Source organism: Rhinolophus hipposideros (genome assembly GCF_964194185.1).
Source record: "Rhinolophus hipposideros genome assembly, chromosome: 3".
Lineage (NCBI taxonomy): Eukaryota > Metazoa > Chordata > Mammalia > Chiroptera > Rhinolophidae > Rhinolophus > Rhinolophus hipposideros.
In genome coordinates, this window is record NC_138049.1 from 36746310 (window position 1) to 36772076 (window position 25767).

The 25767-nt window shown below is 35.4% G+C and overlaps 1 protein-coding gene across 1 annotated transcript; it reads left to right on the forward strand.

Moving 5' to 3' along the window:
• The first annotated feature begins 609 nt into the window (after positions 1–609).
• SERINC1 (serine incorporator 1) lies at positions 610–25767 on the forward strand. The gene is made up of 10 exons (XM_081044784.1): positions 610–776; positions 10387–10548; positions 13764–13933; positions 18345–18424; positions 18650–18787; positions 20422–20591; positions 20700–20790; positions 22170–22314; positions 22428–22658; positions 24159–25767. The coding sequence occupies exons 1-10, from the start codon at positions 738–740 to the stop codon at positions 24292–24294; spliced, it is 1362 nt and encodes a 453-aa protein (XP_080900910.1). The 5' UTR covers positions 610–737; the 3' UTR covers positions 24295–25767.

The window sequence follows — 25767 nt, forward strand, 5'->3', positions numbered from 1 at the left end:
AATGTCTCCTCAATAAAATCAATATGTTTCAATTTTCATAATTAGTATGTCTTCTTATCTTGGTAATTTAAATGTTTTGGATGTGCAAAATTCTTGTAACATCTTAATAGGACACGAAATTAAAATGCGTGTCAATAGAAAACACAAGCGATACAAAGAACTGGAAGCACCCAAATGAATAAAACTATTACTATAAAACGTCCAGGCAGGGGGGCTGCAGGAATAAACTAAGAATGTTAAGTGTTGGGGGGAAAAAACACAAACATAGAAAAGTGAGAAATAAGTGGAGGTAGGACCGATGAACACGGAGAAAACAATCGCCCAGAAGCAGTTAAGACTGGTTTCTCTGATGGAGGAAGACAAAATGTCAAACACCACCTCAGCTCTATCCTCTACTGACACTCAAATTCAAGCAAAAAGTAAAGGTGAGTTTTCTCACATCATCTCCTTAACTTGGCAAACTACAGTCAGCCTTGAATTAGCCAGAAGCTTTCGACTCGGATTACAAGGTAACACTTGGAAAGAGAACGCTGCCAGTTCCACCACTGCGCATGCGCAATCCCAGCGCGACCCTTCTCTACTTCACTCCACCCAGGCCTCGGGGGAAGTGACGCAAAGATGAGGGGCGGGGTAGGCTCTGCGCCGGAAGTGGCTCGTAGCTCGTAAATAAGCCCGGAAAAGGAGAGAGGCGCTGTCTCCATTTTGTGGGCATCTTCGGTTCTTGCGACGTTTTGGAGATGGGAAGCGTCTTGGGGCTGTGCTCCATGGCGAGCTGGGTAAGGTGGTTTTTGGCAAACTTCGGGGTGGTAGCGTGGGAGGCGGAAGAGAAAGAGATTTGAGTGGGGATGGGTGAGGCTGGGCGGGAACGTGGCACCCCACCCAACGGGAAGTGCCTTCCGTCCCCATTTTCTCCCTACCGGTATGTCCCCTGGTCACTCCGACTCAGCTAGGGAGCTCTGAGTCTTGCTAAGAGCTGACCGGGAGGCCGTGGTGAGCAGAGGTGATGGGAAGATGACCCCTATGGGAGGAGTGAAGAAGAGCGCTGGTGCCAGGCTCTCGCCCCCACCCGTGTTTCGTGCAAGGCGCTTCCCATTCTTCCAGGCCCCCTTTTGTTGTTTTTTCTTGTGTTGTTTAGGCCATCTCTATTAAACGTCTTAAACTCTTTCCTTCTATGGAGTACAGCACATCTCGTCATCCCTCACCAGCAGCCGCAGATTGCCGCACTGTCATCCCTGGAAGCATGTCCGCCTCTTTGTTCTGTCGCGCAGACTGCAATTAAGTGCCCGTTATTTGGGGCAGCCTGGCAGTAATATTGATGTAGGAATATAGTTTTGAAATAAATAGCCCTGTTTTGCGACTGGGTCCTCGCACTTCATTGCTGCACAGTACTTACCAAGTAATTTATGTATTTGGAAGAGCTGGGCAGTGCTGCGGTATTACATGTCTTGTGTCTTTTGACATAAAGTATGCTTGTGTAATCTGAAATTTCATGTTTAATTATTTGTACGTTGCGTTTTGATTATGTACCGTTGTCAATTTTTCATTATAGTGGCAAGATTTTTTGATTCAGAAGGTACAAATAAACTTTAGTTTAAGATAACCACACACCCCCTCCCAAATAAAAATAGATAAAACATTGACATTACAGCTAAAGACATTTGTAATTTGGGGCAAGATATTTTGATTCAAATGATATTTCTTTAATCCATGAGTTCTAAATTCCACTTCTACCAATTGCTTGTCTGACTTTCCAGATGACTCTATTACATACATTGACGAGGATTTTGATTATTTTTACATAACTCATCTTTTTTCAAAAAGTTCTTGATATTGCTTGAACTGTAAATGTTAAATTTTAATAAAATGATATGAGGAGGTTGTTATTCCAGCCCAGGTCATATTCTTGATTATATTTCTTGTAGTTGAACAGGGACACTTGGCATATTTTTATTTCAAGAAATTAGAGAATCTACTTGAGTCTATTGACTGTTTTATACAAAAGAGGCATATTTAATGAAGTAAAATGTATTACAAAATAATAAATGATTATTACAAGATTTTTTTCATTGTTTTTTGGAGAAGATGTCATGTAATTTGATTTGTAATGTCAGATTTTGTTCAGTTATCATATGGGCATGTTATTTTTTTGTACATAGTAAAGATACACGTATCAAAAGGAGGGGTGTACTCATCTTCAGATCATTGATAAGCAGACTTTTTTGCCTCAAGGATAATTACAGTTCAAAAAAAAGTGCTAAGGTTTTTTTATATGTGTATGTTTTATCAGGAAGAAAATAGCTTTAGAAAATATTGGGAAAGTGGTATTCCTATTAATGTTTTTACAACTTAGTTCTCCGCCTTTATTGACTACAAAACTGATACAATTGATACTGCCTTTTTAGTCACTTAATATCAAGGTACATTGGAAAGATAGTAACAAAGAGGCAGTTTTCTTACCTTCTGGTAATTAGATCTCTGGCAGATAGAGAGGCTAGGTGGCCAAGGTTATTCAGGGTTCTAGATTATTGTGGCCAGTCTAGGAATTGATTTAATAGTATGAAATTCAGGTCACCTTTTTCCCTTTCATTCCTGGTGCCATTTCTTATTCAGTTTTAATAGTCAATATGCTCATTAACTTAGAGGTTTTGATACATGTAAAATTTATTCAAATTTTCAAAAGTATTCAAGTCATTAAAATAGATCAGTTAAGCCAAAATTAAAAAACAAAAACATAAACCTCATTCTTCCTTTGCTCAAGTTTCTTTAGACTTGATCAATTTTTGTAAAAGTTTTTCTAATTTATAAAACAACTGTAGACAATTTCTGAACTCTGGAAAAAGTATAAAAGAGAAAAATAACATGTAATACCACGGTGTAGAGATTAAAGTGTTAATTTTTATTTCATTTTGATTTTCTTTTTTTGCTGTTAAGTGGCCTAGAATTAGATTATTCATAATTCGTGGTTCATGCATAACTGTCTCTTTGGTAATTACTTTAAACACTATCAAATATCTTTGGAAGTCCTGCCTAATCCTGTAACTACAACATTGCCAGCACTTTATTCCTGCTTAGGTGCTTTTCCCCATCTTAGTCTCAACAGTGGTGTTAGTGACTAGAATTGATTTTTTTGGATGACTTGACTTTGCATAGAATAACTGTCATTTTTTTGCCCAAGACATTTAATGTAGTTAAGTAGTTAATAAAGAGCTAGTTATTACTGACTGCATATTTGTGCCAGCCTTTGCTAGATTTTTATGTTTTTTAATGTAGTGGCTTGTTTTTGTAGAAATGAAGCATTGTTGCTATGAATAGTGAGGCAATGCTGAGTACAAAGTTAAAGTGTCACAAAAAAATCCCACCACCAATAATATTCCTTCTCTCTCATTATACAAGTGGATGAGTGAATAGACAAAAATATATTTTTTAGGAATGGTAGCATGCTAAACATGTATTTTTAAACAAAGCATTAAATTTAATCTTTCCTGACTTTAACAACAATGAAAGTGAAGGAATTTCTGAATAGTAAGTGAACATTTCTTCATTAGGAGAATTTCTTAAAAGTGTTTCTAAAGCAGTGGTTCTCAACTGGGCATGGTTTTGTCCCTCAAGGGACATTTGGAAATGACTGCAGTCTTTTTTCATTGTCATAACTTGAGGTAAGAGGTGCTAATAGCACCCAGTAGGTGGTAGAGGACCGAAATACTGCTAAACTTTCTACAGTGCACAAGACAGTCCACCAACGCTAAAGAATTATTCGGCTCAAAATATCTATTTTGTCGGAGGTGAGGAATCCCGCTTTATCTTCTTCATTTGCCCAGAGCAAGAAATGGAATGAAATCTGGGGTCTTAACTGCTCTTTGAAAAGACGTTCAAACAATTCTATTTTCACCTCTACCTTTCAAGCCTCACTTATCTGGTGCCACCAATTTCTTCCTGATCTATTTGGAGATTCTGTTGTAAATTTTATTGCTTCTTCATTTTTTCCTTTAATGGCTTATAATTCAGCTTTCTTGTTCTATTAAGTCAGTTGTTATACTCCATCTTCCAGATTTAATCGCCTCTTCTTTTGGCCTTTTAAGTTTATTCCTTCTTTTAAAAATCCCTTTTGTGTTTTATTACTGTTTTTAAAAGGAGTATGAGTAAATTTATGTATTCAGTCTGCCATCTTTAACCAGAATCCCTCTGTATTGTTTTTCATGTGTGGCCATTGTTTTATAACCATGATTTCCACAGCTGCTTAGTGTTTGAACTAAACTAATCATTGTTAAAGTGTATTTCCTGGACCAAGTAGCATCAGCACACTATGAAACTTAACTGGAAACACTGACGAGGGCCCAACGTTTTGTTTTAATAAGCCTTCTACTTAAGTGGATTCAAAACTCTAAAGAGTTCCTTTTTACCATGGTGTCTCCCAAATTTTTAAGTCTTAATGTGATTGATCTCCTAATTGACCAAATTTTGTCATCTAATAAATTTTTCGAAAAGGATTCATGGATGCTGAAATCCCTGGAATTCTTTCACATTTAAAAATGTCTGTTACATTCTTGAGAAATATTGTGGACTGGTATAATAGGATGGTTGACCCTCGAACAGGGTAGGGTGGTGGGGCAGTTAGGGGTGCTGGCCCCTGTGCAGTTGAAAATCCAAGTATAACTTTTGGCTCCCCTAAAAAACTTTACCTTTAGTCTCCACAGGAGTTTGGTTCCAGCATCCCATGGACACCAATATACGTGGATGCTCAAGTCCCTTATACAAAATGGCGTAGATCAGTGCAGTCAGCCCTTCGCCTTCTCAGACTCTTAAGTGCAGATCGAAACACTATACGTATTTATTGAAAAAAAATCTGCATGTAAGTGGACCTGTGCAAGTCAAACCAGTGTTGTTTAAGGGTCAACTCTTACCTGTTTCCTTCAGAACTTTGTAGTTATTTCTATGGATATGTTCTGTCTTACACCCCCCGATATCCTATCCTTTCCAACACATCTCATATGTCCAGTTGACTTGTTTCTTCTGCCTGGGTATCTGAAGAGTTTTTACTTATATTTGAAATTAATTAACCAAGTACGTCTGACTTTAAAACTTTTATCATTTCTTTTTCTTCTGGAAAATAGTATTTTTATGAAAATACAGATTCGTTTCTTCATCTAAGGAAGTTTTTATTGTATTACATCTTTGTCTTTTTTTTCCCTTGTTTTATTTATAGGATTGTTTATTTTAAGGACACCAGTTACTTTATTCTTTTTGTTTTCCTTCCAAGTTATGTTTTTCTGTATTTTTTTTGTCATTTCTTAGTTGATGTAATTTACATAAAATTCATTTCTTGTAGTATACAGTTCTGTGAGTTTTAACAAATCATGTAGTTGTGTGACCACTACAAACAGTTATCACCTTAATAAATTCTGCCGTCCCCATCTTTGTCAACTCATTTTTTCTGTCTTCAGAGTTCTGCCTTTCCAGAATGTCACGTAAATAAGTAGAATCATACAGCCTATAGCCTTTTGAGTCTGGCTTCTTTTACTTAATGTAATTCGTTTGAGATCCATTCATATTGTACTTTATTTTGTTTTGCTGTTGCATGGTGTTCCATTGCTTGGATGTACCACAGTTTATCCACTCACCAGTTGAAAGGCATTTCTAGATTTTGATGATAAAGTAGGTATAAGAATTCCCATAATTTTTTATTATTTTGCTTAGGTAAATATCTAGCAGTGGAATTGCTGAGTCATATGGTAAGTGTATGTTTGAATTATAAGAAGCTGCCAAACTGGTTTCCAGTAATAATACACTATTTTTCTTTCTCACCAGCAAAGAGAGTTCTAGTTGGTCTTCATTCTTAGTATTATCATTTTTTTTTAATTTTAGCCATTCCAATATGTATGTAGTGGTAGTGGTATAAATATGGTGTTAGTGTACATTTCCGTAATAACTAATGATATTGAGCACTTTTTCATGTGCTTATTTGCTGTCCATATATTTTCTTTTGTAAAGTGTCTGTTTACATATTTTGGCCTTTTTTTTTTGGTTGTTTTCTTACTAAGTTTTGAAAATTCCTTATATTCTGGATACAAATGATTTATCGGATACCTGATTTCCAAATAATTTAAGTCTGTGTCTTTTGTTTTTTCATTTTCTTAACACTTTCACAGAGCAGAAGGTTTTAATATTGATGAGACCCAATTGGTCAATTTTCTTTCTTTTGTGGGTTATGCTTTTCATATTGTATCTAAGAACTGTTAATTTTGATACATGGTTTCATTATGACTTAAGGTGATGTTCTTTTCTAAAACATGGATATCCACATATTTCAGCACTGTTTGTTAAAAAGATTCTCCTTTCTATACCGATTTGCTTTGACACTTATCAAAAGTCTCTTTACCATGTTTGTGTAAGTCTGTTTTTGAACTGTGTTCTGTTTATTTATGTGTAAATACTTTTGACCACTCCAACCCTATAAAAATCACTTTGAAATTAGTCTTCAAATCAGGTAGTATGTATGAATCTTCTAACTTTGTTCTTTTACAAAATTCTTTGCCTTTCTATATCAATTTTAGAAGCAGGTGGTTTATTTCTACCGAATTCTTGCTGGGGTTGGAATTGGATTGGATCTGTAGATTAGTTTAAAGAATTGACATTTTAACAATTTTAGCCCAGTTTATCATGCCATTTATTTGTTAGGGCTTTGATTTTTTTTTTTTTTCTATCAGTGTTTTCTAATTGTCATCATTAGGGATCTAGTATGTATTTTAGACTTATACCGAATTGTGTTTTTTAATTTAACTTCCAATTTCCAATCGTTTTTTGCTAGTCTGTGGGAGTGATTGATATATATACATTGACCTTGTATCCTGTGACCTTATTAAACTCACTTGTAGCTATGGTAGCATTTTGTAAGATCTTTGGGATTTTTCCATGTAAACAATTATGTGTGAGTAGAGGAAGTTTTATTTTTTCTTTTCAATGTGTATATCATTTTTTTTTGTTTTGTTTTGTTTTTTGCTTTTTCCTTTTTCGTGCCTTGTTATATTGACTATGACCTCCAGTGTGAAATAGAACACAAGTGGTGAGAGCAGATATCCTTGCCTTGTTTTGAATCTTAGGGTAAATCATTCAGATTTTCACCATGAAGTATTGATGGCAGCTATAGATTTTTTATAAATGCCTTTTATCAGGACATTGTATATTCTGTTCCTTGTTTGTAGAAACCTTTCTTTTGTTTGTTTTATTTTGATTTTATTATATTGGGGAACAAGGTGTTTCTCCAGGGCCCATCAGCTCCAAGTCTTTGTCCTTCAATCTTGTTGTGGAGGGCGCAGCTCACTGGCCCACGTGGGAATTGAACAGGCAACCCTGTCGTTCAGAGCTCACTCTCAAACCACCTGAGCCACCCAGCTGCCCCATGTTTATTTTATTATGGGAATTGAATTTTGTCAAGTGATTTTTCTCCATTGAGATGACCATTATTTTTTTCAGTCTGTAAATATGGTGAATTGCATCAGTTGATGTTCAAAAACTTAACAGCCTTGCTTTCCCTACTGAGCCCCATCTGATCACAGTGTGTTTCTATATACTTTGTTTTTCACTTTTTGTATACTTTTTTTAAGGACTTTTTTAAAGAGTAGTTTTAGGTTCACAGATATATTGAGAGAGAGATACAGAGGTTTCCCATTTATTACCCCTTCTCCTCCCCCCAATGCATAGCCTCCCTGATTATCAGCATTTTCCATCAGGGTGCTACATTTGTTACAATTGATGAACCTGCATTGACATATCATTATCATCCAATGTCCATGGTTTACATTAGGGTTAACTTTTGGAATTGGACATTCTATGGGTTTGGACAAATGTATAATGGCATGTGTCCACAACTATAGTAGTATACAAAATAGTGTTAACTGCCCTAAAATTCTCCTTGCCTTGCTCGTTCATCCTTCCACCCACTCCCAATTCCTGATCTTTTTAATGTCTCCATGGTTTTGCCTTTTCCAGAATGTCATAAAGTTGGAATCATATAGTATGTAGCCTTTTCAGAACAGCTTCTTTCATTTAGTAATATCTTTTTAAGCTTCCTCCATGTCTTCATAGCTTGATGGTGCCTGTTTTTTGTTTGTGTGTTGTTTTTTTTAAGCATTTGTCCATTCACCTACTGGAGGAAATCTAGATTGCTTTCAAGTTTCAATTATGAAGAAAACTGAACATTCATAGGTATGCGAGGCTGGTTCAACAATCGAAAATCAATTAATATAAGCCTTTACATCAGCAGGCTTTTGAAAAAAGCACAGGAGATCATCAGTAGATGCAGAAAATGCATTTGACACCAACACTCATTCATGATAAAAATGTAATAAACTAGGAATAGAAGGAACTTCCTGAACTTGATAAGGAATATCACCAAAACACCTACAGCTATAATAACATCATATTTAATGATGAGAAATTCAAAAGCTTTCTCACTTGAATCAGGTACAAAGCAAGAATGTTCCATCTTACCATTCCTTTTCAACATTGTCCTGGAAATTATAGCTAATGCAATAAGACAGGAAAAGGAAATAAAAGGTACAAATTGGGAAGGAAGAAATGAAATGGTTTTTGATTCACTGGTGATATTATCTGAGAAAAAAACTAGAGCTAGTAAGCAATTATAGGAAGGCTGCAGTATACAAGATTAATATACAAAAGTAAATCACTTTTCTATATATCAGCAATTAAAAAGTGGAATTTGAAATGAAAAATACAATACCATTTACATTAGCATCCCCCAAAAATGAAATACTTAGGTATAAATCTAACAAAGTATGTATAAGATCGATACAAGGAAAATTACAAAACTGATGAGCAAAGTCAGAGACTTGAACAAATGGACACATTCTATGTTCATGGGTTAAAACTCAATATTGTCATGATGTCAGGATCTCAAACATGTTATCTATAGGTTCAGTACAATCTCAATCAAAATCTCAGCAAGTTATTGTGTGGATATTGACAAACTGATTCTAAAGTTTATATGGAGAGATGAAAGACCCAGAATGGCTAACACAATATTGAAAAAAAACACAAAGTTGGTGGATTAACACTATTCAACTATAAGACTTAGCATAAAGCTACAGTAGTAATCAAGACAGTGTAGTATTGGCGGAAGAATAGGCAAATAAATCGGTGGACAGAATAGAGAACCCAGAAATATAGTCAACTGACATTTAACAAAGGTGAAAATTTTACCTTGATGGGTGCTGGATATACTCGTATTTTTAAAAAATATTCTTTGACTTTGTTCTTGGACATAGGTGAGTTACTTGGTGTTTGCTTTTAAGCTTTAATAAAGTGAGACTGGAGTGGCCTTTAGTCTTATGGCTGATTTTTTTTTTTCCCCTAGTACTGAATAATAGCTTTATAACTTTGCTCAGTGCCTTGTGGATTACAAGGATTTTTCCCTCTGGCTGGTCGGAATACCAGCTCGTCCCCCATCCTGGGTAATGTATTCAAATATATGCACCGATCAGTGGTCTCCTGCAGACTGAAGTGGAAGCCTCTGCAGATCTCCAGAGCTCACTCTGTGTAGCTTTCTCCTCTACGATGCTGCCCAGTGAAGTTATCTTTGCTTCCCTGAACTCCCAACTCTGTCTCAACTCAGATAGACTGCTGGCCTCTACTTGGATCCCACTCCCTGTGCTAGAAACTCCCTAGGCAGAAAGATGGGCCAGTCATAGAGCTCACATTGTTTCCTCTCTTAGAAATTACTATCGAATATTGCCTATTGTTAATTGTCTGAAAACCATTGTTTCATTAATTTTTTTTCCCATTGATTAAGGCAGTAGGGTGGGTCTAGTAGCTTACTCCATTTTGGCCTGAATTTATATGGGGTTCCATTGGAGAAAGTTACCTGGCCCCAGTTCACTTATCCTGTTTTGCCTAATTCTAGTAGTAGTTTTTACTGTTATCGTTACCACCAAGTCAGAAGAGGAAAAAGATAAGGATACCAGTTCACTTCTTCTTCTGGAATATTTGAGAATTCTTAGAATTTTGTGAATTCACCAGTGTGATTTCTGGGTGCTAAAAGGCAGAAGCTAGAGATGAGCTTATGATCATGAATATTCCACTTCTTTATTTCAGCTAAACTTTGGGTGATGCTGGTGATTTTTTTCCCCCTTCGTTGTTTTAACTGATTTTATTGGTTTTGCTTGATACAGAAGCAAGCACTTTTATGTTTGACTTTGCCCCATCTTTACCCAGAAGTTATCTGTTTTATAATTTATAGATAATGTATGTGAACCAAATACCTTTTATCCCTTGGTAATTATTTTAACTTCAGTTCTTTCCTTTTGTGAGTGAATTGAATGTAAATTCTCACTGTACCGTTTTAAACTATACTGATTTTAATACTTTTCGCAGATACCGTGTTTGTGTGGCAGTGCCCCGTGTTTGGTGTGCCGATGCTGTCCTAGTGGAAACAACTCCACTGTGACCAGGTTGATCTATGCACTTTTCTTGCTTGTTGGAGTGTGCGTAGCTTGTGTAATGTTAATACCAGGAATGGAAGAACAACTGAACAAGGTTAGTCTTTCTTTTCTTTTTAATTGATTAACTGAACCTACAGTGTGTATATGCCTGAAACTGTTTTTTGTGTATTGGAAACAGAATAATTGTACAAAGGAAGATAATATGTAATCCCAGTTTTAGTGGTGCATAATCTTTTAGGAAAGACAGACAGTATAAGACAGTTTATTAAATTCAGTGATGGTACAGAAAATGTGCTACGGTAATAAGAAGAAATAAGTAATTCTAAAAAAGTAAATGTCAGAATCTCAGTGGGTCTCATGGAAAAAGGGACATTCTAAGGATGAGTAGAAATTTTGTGTTCAGATATTTAAAAATAGAAAGCGGAATGAGGATAAAGAGTTTTGTGAGCAGTTATGCATCTTTAAGAAGATAATTAGGATAGAAGTCAAGCAGTTAAGTGTGGAGGCTGTTGGAATGGTATAATCAAGGAGTATATAGAGGGCCTGAAATAGGTTTTCTGAACGTACAATTGACTGAATCTGGATTTAAATATTGGCAGTGATAGAATTATACGTAATAACAAGGTTCTGATCTTAGACAACTGGAAGGAAACTTGCTAACCCAGAAAAAAAAATAAGAAAATGTGTTTTAGTTAAAAAAATTATTTTTCAGGGAGTCAGGTTGTAAAAGGAAATGTGGAAAATACAATTTATTTAGTTTGTAACATATTGACTTAGGACTGCAATGTGTGTCTATGTCTCCAGCAGGAAGTAGAAAACATGGGTGTGTAACTCAAAAAGAAATCAGAGCTAGAGATGTTTTGGGGATAGAGATTAAAGTTGAAACCATGGCAGCATGTGCTGAAGCAATGTGCTGCTCCATTAAAAGTGTGCAGAGCAAGAACTTAGACAAAAAGCTCTTACTGAAGGGGGTTGGTAAAGAAAACCTTTGAAGAAGCAATGAAAAAAGGAGAACCAAGAGAATGTACTATTGTGCAGACCTTAGGAAGAGCATTTGACAACCAGTAGATCACTAGTGTCTTGAAAAAGCAGTTTCTTTCAAGTGCTGGGGCTAGAGGGAGTGGAACAGGAATCAGATGAACATGAGGAAATGTATCCAATGGGTATAAACGGCCACTTCCAGGAGTTTTGTAATGAAGATGGTGGTCTTAGTTGGAAGTTGAGTTAGGGAAAGGAATTTTTAGAATGGGGATATTTCATTTGTATTTTGAGAGCAGTCAAAGATAAGAAATCTAATCTGTGGGGGGTGGGAAAAGAAGGTAATCAAGAGAAGGGATATAGAAGATAGCTGTCCTCCAAGGCAAGATGAATGATAATAGAATTGAGGTTGAGAGAGAGTATTTATGCTAGAGAACCTCCACAGTTGTCTGCTTGGAGTTGGCTTAGGGTTAAGGAAAAATGGTGAAAGTTTGGGAAATGAGGTTATTATGGTTTTGAAAGTACCGAGCATTGTATGTGGCATACTTGGATGCTCAATTGATGTTATTCAAGCCCTGGGTATAAGCAAAAGACATGCCAGGAGATGTTCATACGGTTTTGTCATGGATCCAGTTGACCATGGTTATGAATAGTTTAGTTGGTGAATGTTAGTTCTTAATCACCAAGTATTTATGTTTCTCTGCTTTCTGAAGGTCATCAAAGGTTTGAATTTCCTAGAGTGCTTGTGATAATGTAGGGCCGTGTCCCTAGTATTGGTCAATGAGTTGTGAGGGGACGTGATCCACATCAGCCTCTATTTGGTGCAAGACCTCCTTTCTTTTCTGTCACAGCCTGTACATCATTGGAAGTGGTGGCTTCTCCAGCAACCTATATTCTTGAGTCAACTACTCAGGACCAATTATGTAAAAGTGTATGATCAAGAAATGTACCTTTGGGTTGGCGGATGGCTCAGTTGGTTAGAGCGCAAGCTCTGAGCAACAGGATTGCTGGTTCGATTCCCACATGGGCCAGTGAGCTGCGCCCTCCACAACTAGATTGAAGATGATGAGCAGCCTCTGAGCTCCCGGAGGGGCGGCCGGATGGCTCAGTTGCTTAGAGCGCGAGCTTTCAGTAATGAGGTTGCTGGTTCAATTCCTGCATGGGATGGTGGGCTGCGCCCTTGCAACTAGATTGAAAACAGCAACTGGACTTGGTGCTGAGCTGTGCCCTCCACAATTAGATTGAAGGACAACGACTTGGAGGTGATGGGCCCTGGAGAAACACACTGTTCCCCAGTATTCACCAATTTAAAAAAAAAAAAAAAAGTTCCTGTGCTGTTTTAAGCCACTGATATATTGGGGTTGTTACTGTACCAGCTTAACCTAATATAGATGACTGAATTTACTTAATTATGGTTAATTGGCCAGGTGGTGTGCTGCTCTAAGGGAATTGGATAATTAAGGGTGCTAGCCAGTACATGTTGCAAGTGATTATGGGTAAGTACATATTGCCATAAGGTTTAAACTGGGTCGTGAAGGTAGGATTTAAGTGAGACCAAGAAAGGGCTTTTGACTGTGTAAGAACTAGCAAAAGGAAGTAGTGTTTCATTAGCTTAAATACAATTTTAAGTTCTTGGTTTTGAAGGCACAAATTAACAGTCATATTTTGGCATATTGGTTTGCTTTAATGTTTTCTAGAGGAAATAATTCATTCTCATACATACAAATAGTGTATGTAGCTCTGAGGACCACTCCCATTCATGACTTAAAAGTATATTTTTGTATTCTGATTCTAGTATGATTTTCTGAAATGGTCATCAGTGTTTTTCAAGGTTCTAAGTTAAAAAATAAAATCACTGCCATCAATTATTCTGTTGAATTCAAGTCCATTCATTATCACAGATAACACTTGTAGAATAAGGGACCAAAACTCAAAATTAATTTAAGCAGCATTGGTTTTGAAAATCCATTATTGTTCTCTTTAGGATTTAAAAACTGACTTAGTTACTGTATCGTTCTTGAAACTTTTATTGATTGTATTTTTCTCTTAGTATATCACAATAGAATTCAAGTTTTAAAAAATTTAGCATAAGTCTGCAAGTAAAAATAAGCATCCAGTTTAGGATTGGCATTTTTTAGTTTATCATGTGCTCACATAAAGTGAAAAAATAATTAAACTGCTGTCTGATAAAAATGTTCCAGACTTACGTTGACTAATATATTCAGCATAAACTTTAGTTTTCTGAACCTTTACTTAAACTATTTGATTACACCGCATTTTCATTTTTACTTGAAAAAAATTCTAGGTCACAAACTCTTTTTTTAATTCTAGATTCCTGGGTTTTGTGAGAATGAGAAAGGTGTTGTCCCTTGTAGTATTCTGGTTGGCTACAAAGCTGTGTACCGTTTGTGCTTTGGCTTGGCCATGTTCTATCTTCTCCTTTCTCTATTGATGATCAAAGTGAAGAGCAGCAGTGATCCTAGAGCTGCCGTGCACAATGGGTAAGTTTTTGAGTACAGTCATGTACCACTTAATGATGGGGATACATTCTGAGAAATGCATCCTTAGATGATGTCGTCATTGTGCCAACATCATAGAGTGCACTTACACAAATCTAGGAGGAATAGCCTGTTGCTCTTAGGCTACAAACCTGTATAGCATGTTACTGTTCTGAGCACTGTCGGCTGTTTAGCACAGTGTTAAGTATTTGTGTATCTAAACATAGAAAAGGTACAGTAAGATATGGTCTAAAAGGTGGCAAAATGATGCACCTCTAGAGGGCAGTTACCATTAACGGAGCGTGCAGGACTGGAGATTGCTCTGGATGAGCCAGTGAGTGAGTAGCGAGTGCATATGAAGGCCTAGGTCGTTACTGTACACTACTGTGTAGTATAGAATTCACAGACTGCTGTTCACTTAGGCTACACTGAATTCATAAAACAACACAAGATTCAATCACACAATAAGAAAATGATGCAATCAAGAAACATGGTAAAAACGAACCGTATGAGGCTACTGCCAACATAACTTTTTTATAGCAAAGAAACTTTTTTATAAGTAGAAAACAGTACACTCTAAAATAATAAAAAGTATAGAATACCCTGAAACTAATTAATAACTGTATATCAACTGTAATTGAAACTTTGTTTTCAAAGTATAGTATAGTAAATGCATTAATCATTAACAGTCATTTATTAGCATTACCATATGTGTACTATACATATCGTATGTGCTCCACTTTTATACGATTGACAGCACAGGTTTGTTTACACCAGCATCGCCACAAACATGAGTAATGCATTGCACTACGACATTACCACAGCTACAATGTCACTACTACTAGGTGATAAGAATTTTTCAGCTCCATTATAATTTTAAGGGACCAGTGTCATTCACGTCATTGACCAGAATTTTGTTATGTGAGGCCTAACTAAACTTCAGTATAAAAGCAGGGTAGGCTCTTCTCAGTAATTTTGAGTCTGTCTAAAGAAACATTAAAGCAAAATAAACTTACATAATTTTTAGAATTCTGTTATTCTTGAATGACAGAGTAAAAAACAATTCTTGTGTTTACATGAGAATGTCAGACTTCTGAAATATAAATGTTAAATAACCTTGGGTTGTTTATTGATAAAACCTCTGATGCATAATTTATATTTTCATCCTAAAAAGGGGATCTACCACATCAGTAATGTGAGCTGATTTCCTCTTTCTCATCTTTAGCTCTCGGTAGCGCAGTCTAACTACAAGAAACAGAACTTGGTTCCTTAAACCTCCAATGCACACAGAATGATAAACTTTATCCCTAAGCAGGGTGATTGCTTTTCTAAATGGTTGGTTGTACTGGACAACCTGAAAAGAAACATCAGGGTCTCTTTTATTAATGTCCCTTAATATAGAGCACCATTTTTGGTACTCTATTTGAATGTGTTGAATTTTATCTCTGGTTTTTTCCCCCATAAATTTAAAAAACAAATTTGGTATTTGTTATTGGTCATTTATTAATAAATGCTACCAAAGACAGGAAGCGTGAACAAATGAAATATGAATAGTAATGGAAAGGTGTGCTCTGACAGGTTGATTCTACTTTATTTTGTCCCCTTAGTCATTGGTTTTAGTTTTTAGCGTCTTATAACCATCTTTATTAAATATATTTTTTAACATTTTTCAAAATGCATTACAGAATGGCAATCACAATCATTCTGACTCTTCTCAAAGTAGCATGTACATAGCACTCTTACAGCCATCTTTGTTACATGTACTGTTTTTAAAAAAATTGAGATATAATTGATACATAGTATTGTATAGGTTTAAGGGGTACAGAGTGCTGATTTTATACATTTTTATATTGCAACATGATTAAACACTTCTCACAAAAATTAACTAAACTGGAGTCCAGGGTGGTTTCCAATCAAATGTCAGGCAGTCAGGATGATGGATGCCAGGTTTTGGGGAAGATGGGTGCTAGGATGTCTGGTCATGCTCGGGTCATCTGGATAATGGATGCCAGGTGGACATGTGTGTGAGTCCTTCAGAATGTAATTATAGGGATATTTAGAGGTCCAGATGTATGTCCAGGCATTGACACAGGACTGGAAAGTTCAAAAAAGTTTAAGTTCCTAGGTAAGTTAGAACAAGAATGGAGTCTTTCCTCATACCTCAACCTTGATAATGTTAATTTTTAGCAGCTTTGTTAAAATGACTGCTGAGAAATCCTCTGATTACCTAATTGGGAGTTCCTTTGTATATTACAGTCTTCTTTCCTCTGGCTGCTTTTGGTATTCTCTCTTTATCTTTCATTTTTGACAGTTTTATTATATAATGTGTCTTGGGAAGAGTCTTTGCTTTGAGATAATAATGTGATGTATTAGCTTTGTGAAGTTGGGTGTCTAAGACTCTGTCAGGTTTGGGAAGTTCTCAGCTATTATTTCTTTAAATAAACGTTCTGCCCTCTTCTTCCTCTCCTCTCCTCTGGTACCCCAATTATTCTAATATTTGAATTCCATTGATTGTATAGGCTTTCTTCACTCTTTTTCTCTGTTCATCCTGATTGTGTTATTTCAAACTTGTTGCCCTCTAGGTTGCTTATTTCATCTTCCATATGATCTGCCCTGTGGCAGAGGCTTTCTTTTGCATTTTCGTTTATTCCATTGATTACTTCAGCTCCAGAATTTGTTTGATTATTTTTTATGACTTCTGACTCTTTGCTAGGTTTCTATTTTTGTCCATGATTTTTTCCTCTGATTTTCACGAATTATCTTTCTGTGTTTTCTTGTAGCTTGTTGAGTTTTCTCAAAACAGCTATTTTGAATTCTTTATCCACTAGATTGCAAGATTCCATGCCTTTGAGCTCAGTTATTAAAACATTATTATCTTTTGGTGATGAAATGTTTTCATGATTCTTCATGTACCTTGTAGTTTTGCATTGCTGTTTTTTTCATTTGAAGTAGCAGACACCTTAAATCTTTACTAGTTGCCTTTAAATGAGGTATGCTGTTCATTGATCCTGTTATATCTGGGGTTCTCTCTGACCTTGTATTTATATACCTGCTCCATGCTTCTTGCTGTCTTTTGTGGCAGAATTTTTAAGCTTTTATATCTTCTCTGGTTCTTAAAACTCACCTGGCTGATTACTGAAAATCTCTTTCATTTTCCAGAAGGTGGCACTACAGCTCAAGTTTGTGGTTTCTAGTTTGCCCACAAATCGTGGCCCTTTTTTCTCAGAGCACTCCCATTACCGGATCTGTGCACACAAGAAACTTGCCGCAGAGATGGGGGAGGTTTGGATTTAGTACTCAGAGTGTTGGGAGTCCCACACAGCAGGCAGCAAGGAGAGGTACTCGGCTGCAGTTCTCTCAGAGGCTTATGGTCAGACTTCCTGCTTAAGTCCTGAGGGCAGTCAGCAGGAACTGTGTTCCTTTAATACTCTTTGATAGCCTTATCTGCCTCTTTCCCCACCTCCTCTCTCCGTAGTCATGGAGGTGCTATGTGCTCTGAGTGCTGCTGGAGAGAAGTGGGTTTCTTCAGAATTGCCCTACTGAGCTAGGAGAGGGGAGCCAGTCACTCCCAGCTCTCCTTTCCCCCCAGGAGAGGGTGCTGCCGGAGTGTCTTTACACTGTTACTTTTGTGCTGGGGCGGCACTGGCAGAGTTTCTCTTCCCCTCTCTGTTCCATTGAAACTCGTGTTTTTGTTGGTGTTCTTTTTTTCTCACATGGTGTGCTGGAATCTCCCCTCAGGAAGCCTGGACTTTCACAATTACTCTCTTGTCTGTGGGTATTTGCCCTCAGCATCAACTCTCCAGGTTTTCCCCGACCACAGCCGACAGGTCTGTGGTTCTACCGTCCATACCGAGGTCTGTTTTTCTGTTCCCAAATGCACCAGTGGGCAAGACTCTTCCCAGGTCGTATGCCATCTGTTGCTGTTGGATCCCACAAGTTCCATAGAGACACTTTTGTGGATGGATGCCTAACTGGTTGTTAAAAATAGGGGGACAAAAAGTAGGGACATCTTACACCACCTTGATGCCGATGTCCTAAATAAAAGCTGGTTGTTGTAAATTATTATGAGAGTTTTGCATAGAGCATTTACCATGTGTTCTTAAAACCTATTTAGTTGTACAGTGCACCTTACATTTTCACGTTATCGCATTCATTATATAAAATAAACCTCTGAAATGGAACTGATATTCTCATTATGATGAATTAGTGACCTACATATCTTCCTTAATACTGTCCTAAAGCAGTTTACATAGTAGTCTTCTCATTTTCATTATCATCAGAAACAATAGAAGTCACATGAAGTGTACCTATTCTTTAAATGCTTTTAAAATATTTTATTCATGAAACTATTTGTTGAATGGATGTTTATTTAAAAAATCATAACCTTGGGTTTTTTTGTGGTTTTTTTTTTTAGATTCTGGTTCTTTAAATTTGCTGTAGCAGTTGCAATTATTATTGGGGCTTTCTTCATTCCAGAAGGAACTTTTACAACTGGTAAGAATCTTTTTTTTAATTGTATGAAGTTGATATTTTATAAAGAAAATGAAAGAATTGCCTGGAATTGTAACTTTACTTATTGTTTCATTTATTCCTTCTGGGTGGCAAAATCAAAGCATTCATGTAAAATTTTATTTTCCCTTTTGTGTATGAGAATTCTGAAAATGAAATGATAAACACTGCACCAGCCACTCAGTTTTGTGCGTTTTTTTTTTCTTTCAGTGTGGTTTTATGTAGGCATGGCAGGTGCCTTTTGCTTCATCCTCATACAACTAGTCTTACTTATTGATTTTGCCCATTCATGGAATGAATCATGGGTTGAAAAAATGGAAGAGGGGAACTCAAAATGTTGGTATGCAGGTAAGTTTTTGTCTTACAGAACATCTTCAAGATAGTGGAATTTTGAAGATAAAAGTGGATATGTAGTCTATTGGAAAATGATTTTTATGGAGTTAATTTTCGAGGATGTTTTTACTTGAAAGAGTTTGAGTGGTTTCGTCTCACATTGTATCAGCAACTTGTTGATTGAGCTTTTGGCGGATTAAATGAGGAACATACCCAAGTACCAGGAAATAATCCAAAAGACCCTGCATTGCTAAAATAGATATTCTAAAGCCTATTGTTCAAAGTATATACATTTTATACTAATTTCCTAGTCTAAAGCAAGTTAAAGGTAAAATACTAAAAGGACTAAGACTGCTAGGAATAGATATACAGTGGTATAATTCATAAACATAAGCAAGTAGAAAAAGTATAGAAAGCAATTCTGGAACATTTTATATAAGTTTATATAACACTAAGGGAGTTCTTATAATGTCATTAATGTTTGTTAATGATGAGCTTGAGTCCTATGGTTATACTGTAAAACAGATGGAAATTCATATGCTTACAGTAGGTAACAAATGTGAGGGCAGAGAACTAGGTTTAAGTTCATATTTAATCCTTGTATGGACTGTGGTGAATTAGCATGAAGGCCCTATGAAGTGCATAGCTACTGTTCATTTCCATCCAGTAGTTGCTTTGTGCAGATATGAACCCAGTGTTGCTTGATTTTTCTGATTTTTTTCCAAAAGAAGCCATAAATCTAGATTTTTATGCGAAATGATCTGCGTTTTAGCTAAAAAGAAAAGGATAAATCACAGTGAAAGCTAAATCCAACATGTCTGCTAGCCTGATACTTCTCTCACACAACTGGTTTGTGGTATTTGATTGCAGTGGTTAAAATAAGGAGAGTTTGGTATTAAGAGAGAAGCTGTAGCCATTTAGAAAATTCACTTGTGTGGAATACCTCTGTCTTTAATGGAAGAGTTTCTGTTTTGTCCACTGCTATATCCCCTGGGCCAGGAATGTTACAGGCTCAGTAAATATTTATTGGATGGATTCCATCAATGAGGCACATGTATATAAATACATGTATATTGAGTACACATTAGTATAAAAACTAAAACACATTGTTTATTGAAATTTACATAAAAGAAACTTAGGTTGTCTTACTAAATAATAATGACTTAACTCTTGCATAACAAAAATGTTTTAAAGATTTAAGTGGAGGAAAAGCATCAGTTTTTATGGATTTAGCATTAACAATGAAAATAAATTTCTTTCAAATGCCTTTGTTTACAACTGAATGATTATAGTTATTTAAAAACCTTGAGTAATAGTCCCCTTGTAATTATTTTTCTGTATTTTGAAAAGTGGGTAACATGTGAATGTGTTTTGTAAACTCTTAATATAGGTATTACTATTGATAAAAACCACACTAGTATGTCACTGACTTGAAAATATACAATAGTGAGCTGTGTGTAAAGACTGTAAAATTCTTACGTGTAAAGTTCAGAATTAATATTCTTCCCTGCTTTTATAGCCTGCATAATGCTGACAATGTTGCTTGAATATATTTTTTAATAAAATAAGATTATTTTTAAAACAAGGCCTATGCCTAATTCCTAATATTTGTGATAAAATCTAATTGTCCAATTATATTTCTTTCACAGCTTTGTTATCAGCTACAGCTCTGAATTATCTGCTGTCTTTAGTTGCTATCGTCTTATTCTTTGTTTACTATACTCATCCAGCCAGTTGTTCAGAAAATAAAGCATTCATCAGTGTCAACCTGCTCCTCTGCCTTGGTGCTTCTGTAATGTCTATACTGCCAAAAATCCAAGTATGCTCTTTAAATCATTAGTTTTTATGAAGCCTCTATTTTTCTTGTTTTCCTAAATCTTGAATGACATTAGAATATTTATCCCCATTGCTTAATTATTTTTTGTAGGAATCACAACCAAGATCTGGTTTGTTACAATCTTCAGTAATTACAGTCTACACAATGTATTTGACATGGTCTGCTATGACCAACGAACCAGGTATGTTTTGTTTGCTTGAGGTGTTTTTTTCCCCTTTTAATCGGGCTGCAATTCATTTTTTTCCCCAAAGATGGTAATTTTCTGAAATTAAGCTATTTTAAAAAGACAGATTTATTAAGAAACACAAATACCGTATGATTTCACTCATGTGGAATATAAAAATCAAACAAAAGACAACAAACTCATAAAGGCAGACAACAGATTGATGGCTACCAGAGAGCAAGGGGTGGTAGAGGAAGGTCAAAATGGTAAAAGGGGTCAATTATGTGGTGCCAGATGGACACTACGCTTTTGGTGTGAGCACCATGTATGTGGAGGTGTTGATTACAATGTTGTACACCTGAAACTTGTTATAACAACTAATGTTACCTCAGTTTAAAAAAGGAAAAAAATTAGGCGTATGTAAATACCTTTGTCATCTTTGATGTATTGCTATATTTTTTTAGCTTTTTCACTAACAAAATTACAAGAAATTATATGAAAATGATAAGAAATATACCTAATTTGCATAATGCATATGATACATAGAAAGAAAAGCTGTTCAAATGCGTGTTTCAGTTATAAACAGTATTTTTTTCCACTTGTTATTTTTGCCCAACTACCTTGAATGTAATTGGGCTTTGTAACAAATCTTTTTATAGGCCAGTTATGTTGCATTTCATGGAAATAGAAGCCAGTGTATGTCATTTGAGGTGAAATAAATTAGTTGAGGAATTACTATTTTTTAAAAAAAGGAAGAAAATGGCATTTTTTCCTTAAAAACAAAATACAAAATATGTTATCTGAATTTCATTTTTTAGAGTTACAATTCCATGTTCTTTATATAAAGGGTTTTTTTGTTTGTTTTTATTTTTAGTATGTTAGGGAAAGATTATTAATTTTGTCCAAGTAAGTGGTTTGAAAAAAATTATTAGCGATTTGATTTAGAGATTATCCTTATCTAAATGGCTTTAAGATAAGAATCACTTTCACTATAAGATGGTGACTGACATCCAGCTGTTTGGAAAGAGAAAACATATTTTGGACACTTCAGTGAATACTTTACCAACCCTTTAATTCTTTCTTACAAGAGTTAAGAGACTGAATAAGCATTATGTCATTAATAATATCTCAGCTCCTGTACGAGGTTGAAAGTGATATTATTTAACTTTTTCAAACACTTCTGTAAAATTAGCACTATAAAATTTAAAAGGTCTCATTATTAATATAAATACAAGTTGTCTTAAAGTATGTTTTTGTTATCCTTGTGCTTTTTTCCAGCAAAAACTTTTTGAATTTTAAGGGTATAAAGAGTTAAAAAGAACTACAGTTGCATTCTGAAAAATAAATTGTTTTTATACTGTTCTAACATTTGAATTTGACTTTAATTTACACTACAGAAACAAATTGCAACCCAAGTCTGCTAAGCATAATTGGGTACAATACAACAAGCACTGTCCCAAAGGAGGGAGAGTCCGTCCAGTGGTGGCATGCTCAAGGAATTATAGGACTAATCCTCTTTTTGTTGTGTGTGTTTTATTCAAGGTAAGAAAATGACCCCCTTTTTTTTTTTTGACAAGTCCATGTATTCATTTATGAATCGTTGTTTTTTTTTTAATGCTGTTTTCTTCTCTCATCTTAAACTGTCCTTCATGCAGTATCCGTACTTCGAACAACAGTCAGGTTAATAAACTGACTCTAACAAGTGATGAATCAACATTAATAGAAGATGGTGGAGCCAGAAGTGATGGATCACTGGAGGATGGAGACGATGCCCACCGAGCTGTAGATAATGAAAGAGATGGTGTCACTTACAGTTACTCCTTCTTTCACTTCATGCTTTTCTTGGCTTCCCTTTATATCATGATGACCCTTACCAACTGGTACAGGTACTTACATTTTATGAAAACTTTGCATGTGGAAATTCTGATGGCTTTCTCGTAATTCCATTATAAAACATGGTGTGACTTTTTATCCTCCAGTGTATTTCAAAATTTACAGCTAAATTAATAGTGAGATCAGTGTGAGAAATGCAGACTTCACTTCCTTGCTTTTGCAGTAACAAACATTGAAATATCTCCAAATCTTGAAGAAATTAAAAATAGAAATTTTCATGAAACTCACATTTCTTACAGAACTACATGTTGATAGTTGATCCAACAGTTTATTTTTCCATTTTTTAAAATTCTGCAACCAATTCCTGACAAAATACAGTAAAAGATACCTCTTCTGTTTTATTCCAATTTTGTCATTAAAGTTCTGAAGATTTCAAAATTGAGGTATGAATACATAAATAAAGGTGGATCCTTAGAACTCTTCAAAACTAATCCATAAATCTTTTTCTGATAGGAGGTAGATAGCAATTTATAATTTATTTTTGAAAATTCTAATTTTGTCCAAATGATGACTGAAAGATTTGAGATTCAAGGTTTGGGCAGTTCTGTTATTAATAAGTTTTAGTGCATAATATCCTTAACAACTTTGAATACGTAAGAAGACTTTGAATACCTGCAAAAGATCTTTTGCCTCATTCGAGAGCAGCCTTTATTGAATATTTATTATTGAAAAATACACATTTAAAAAAATTCCTACACTGCAACATATAAAGCTATAAGAATCCACATACCATGTTCCCCCCAAAATAAGACCTAGCTGGACCATCAGCTCTAATGCATCTTTTGGAGCAAAAATTCATATAAGACCCGGTATTATATGATATTATATTTAATATATTGTATTTATTACATATATAATACCTGGTATTATATCATATATCAGACCCGGTCTTACATTAAAATAAGACCGGGTCTTGTATTAATTTTTTCTCCAAAGAACTCATTAGAGCTGATGGTCCTGTTAGGTCTTATTTTCGGGGAAACATGGTAGTTCTCAATAATCCACAGTTTTGGCTCTCAAGTAATAGTAAATGTTAATACTTTAGATCAAAAAATATTTTTGGTATGTTTCATTAACATAAAAATCAGCTAAATTTGGAATGTATTTACTTCCCAGTTTCTTAAATTTGAGGTGGGGTTATATAATCTGCTTTGAACAGATTATATTCTTTATATAGGACTGACATGTTACTTATCCAGAGGTCGCATTCCATTTGTCTGCTAGCTCCTAATTACTAAGCCAGAAATATATAAAGAGCCTCTGAGTATTATATAAAAGAGCTACTTCAGAGGCCTCTGTCCTTTACTCTTTTAAATTGATTTTTATCTTCACATTAGCTATTAAAGCAATACAGAAAGCAAGGCAACAGACTAGTTAGCAGCTGTATATCTGTTATCAAATTATATACAAAGAACACTGCTGAAGTGATGAAGTTTAGTAGCTTGATGGCTGATAATCCAAATCCTGCCCTTTTTGTTTTCCTTAAATTTTAGGTATGAGCCTTCTCGTGAGATGAAAAGTCAGTGGACAGCTGTCTGGGTGAAAATCTCCTCTAGTTGGATTGGCATTGTCCTCTATGTTTGGACGCTGGTGGCACCACTTGTTCTTACAAATCGTGATTTTGACTGAACGGGACTTCTGGCATGAAAGTCCTACTTTGATCATTGCTTATTTGAAATTAGCAGTATTTCCAACTTTTGTAAAGTTGTGTATGCGTGTGCTTCCCATGAAACTTCTCAGTGTTCTAGCATGAATTAGATTTTACCGCTTGCCATTTTATTCATTATATTCTTGCGCATTGATAATGTGTGTTAGAGTGAATCACAGAGGCTTTATGAGTATGGTGGTGAGTTAGGAAAAGTGGACATTGTTAGGTATATCCACTGCTCTGTACCTGTGAAAACAATAGTGAAAAACAAAACTTTGTCTATTAGTTTTTTAAATTGTGTTAGAACCTAAGCTGTCTTAGGAAGTATGAAAGGAAGCATATGTCTGCCTTTTGAAATACTTAATGCCTTGCTCTACAGGAGACTGTAAAGAACATGGCTATTTTCAAATTGTGTAAACAAATCACTTAAATGCCAGTTGTTAAAAAATATTGTCAGGATTTTCCCTTGATAAGAAGATAGGAAGCTTATACAGATAGGGAATATTTGATGGACAACAGTGTAGCTTATGATGAAGATTGAGACAGCGCCTTCAAAAAAACTCAGATTGGTGGTGATGGGTACTAAATTGAATAATACTCAGTTAGGTGGTAATCTTCTCCTGGGTAGGGATGGCCTTCCATACCAGCAGTGAGCTTTGGTCACTATTAACATGTGCAGAAGCATGGGTTCAGTGGTGCTGTTAGGAACTTGGAAGAATTTAGACAAAGGTTTTAAAAAGGATAATCATGAAGTAGAAGGAAGTTGTTGAAAATCACTCTGAAAGTTTGTGTTGAAAATCAAAGGTGGTAAACTTTATAGGACAGGAAGAAACTGCAAAATACTTAGACAAAAACTAGTCTAATCCCTTTTTAAAAATGAAACAACTATCACAAGCTGTTTAAGCACAGACTTAAACAGCTCAGATAGCTAATTAGTGGCAAAACTGGGAAGTCCCAAGTCTGCCAAAAATAGCTGACATTCTTTCTGATGTTCAAAAATAATTTCTATTCAAAATACATGCATAAGGTTTTATACCCCAGTATCAGTAGATAATTTATGTGATGTGGATTGCTGGTGTCCGGCATGCCTTCTACCTATAAACAGGCCAGGAGAAGGATAGAATGCTATAGAGTGAACTCCTGCTTATAGTACATTATACAGTTGAAAAGATGTTTAAAATGCTTTTGTATTTGCTGCCATCTAAAATATGTAGGTTGTTAAAATCTTTGAACCTAAAAATCAAGCACTACAACAGTTAACTTAGATAGAAACTCTTAGTTGTGTCATTAGTGTCTTAATCTTAAAATCTACATTTGCTTTTAAAATATTTATTAATGTAAATGAAATGTAACAATTCAACTTAATTCCCCAACTTTATTTTGTGTGTTAATTGTGTTCCATGATTTGAATGAATGACTGTGTTGTTTCTCTCAATAAATGAATTCAGAAAGTG

What these genes read in the sequence shown, in the direction of transcription:
- SERINC1 (XM_081044784.1), top strand. Translation starts at nt 738, where the DNA reads ATGGGAAGCGTCTTGGGGCTGTGCTCCATGGCGAGCTGG. An exon ending in CTCAAAATGTTGGTATGCAG is followed by an intron (nt 18,788 to 20,421) that starts GTAAGTTTTTGT and finishes TTTCTTTCACAG; the next exon opens with CTTTGTTATCAGCTACAGCT. An exon ending in ACCCTTACCAACTGGTACAG is followed by an intron (nt 22,659 to 24,158) that starts GTACTTACATTT and finishes CTTAAATTTTAG; the next exon opens with GTATGAGCCTTCTCGTGAGA.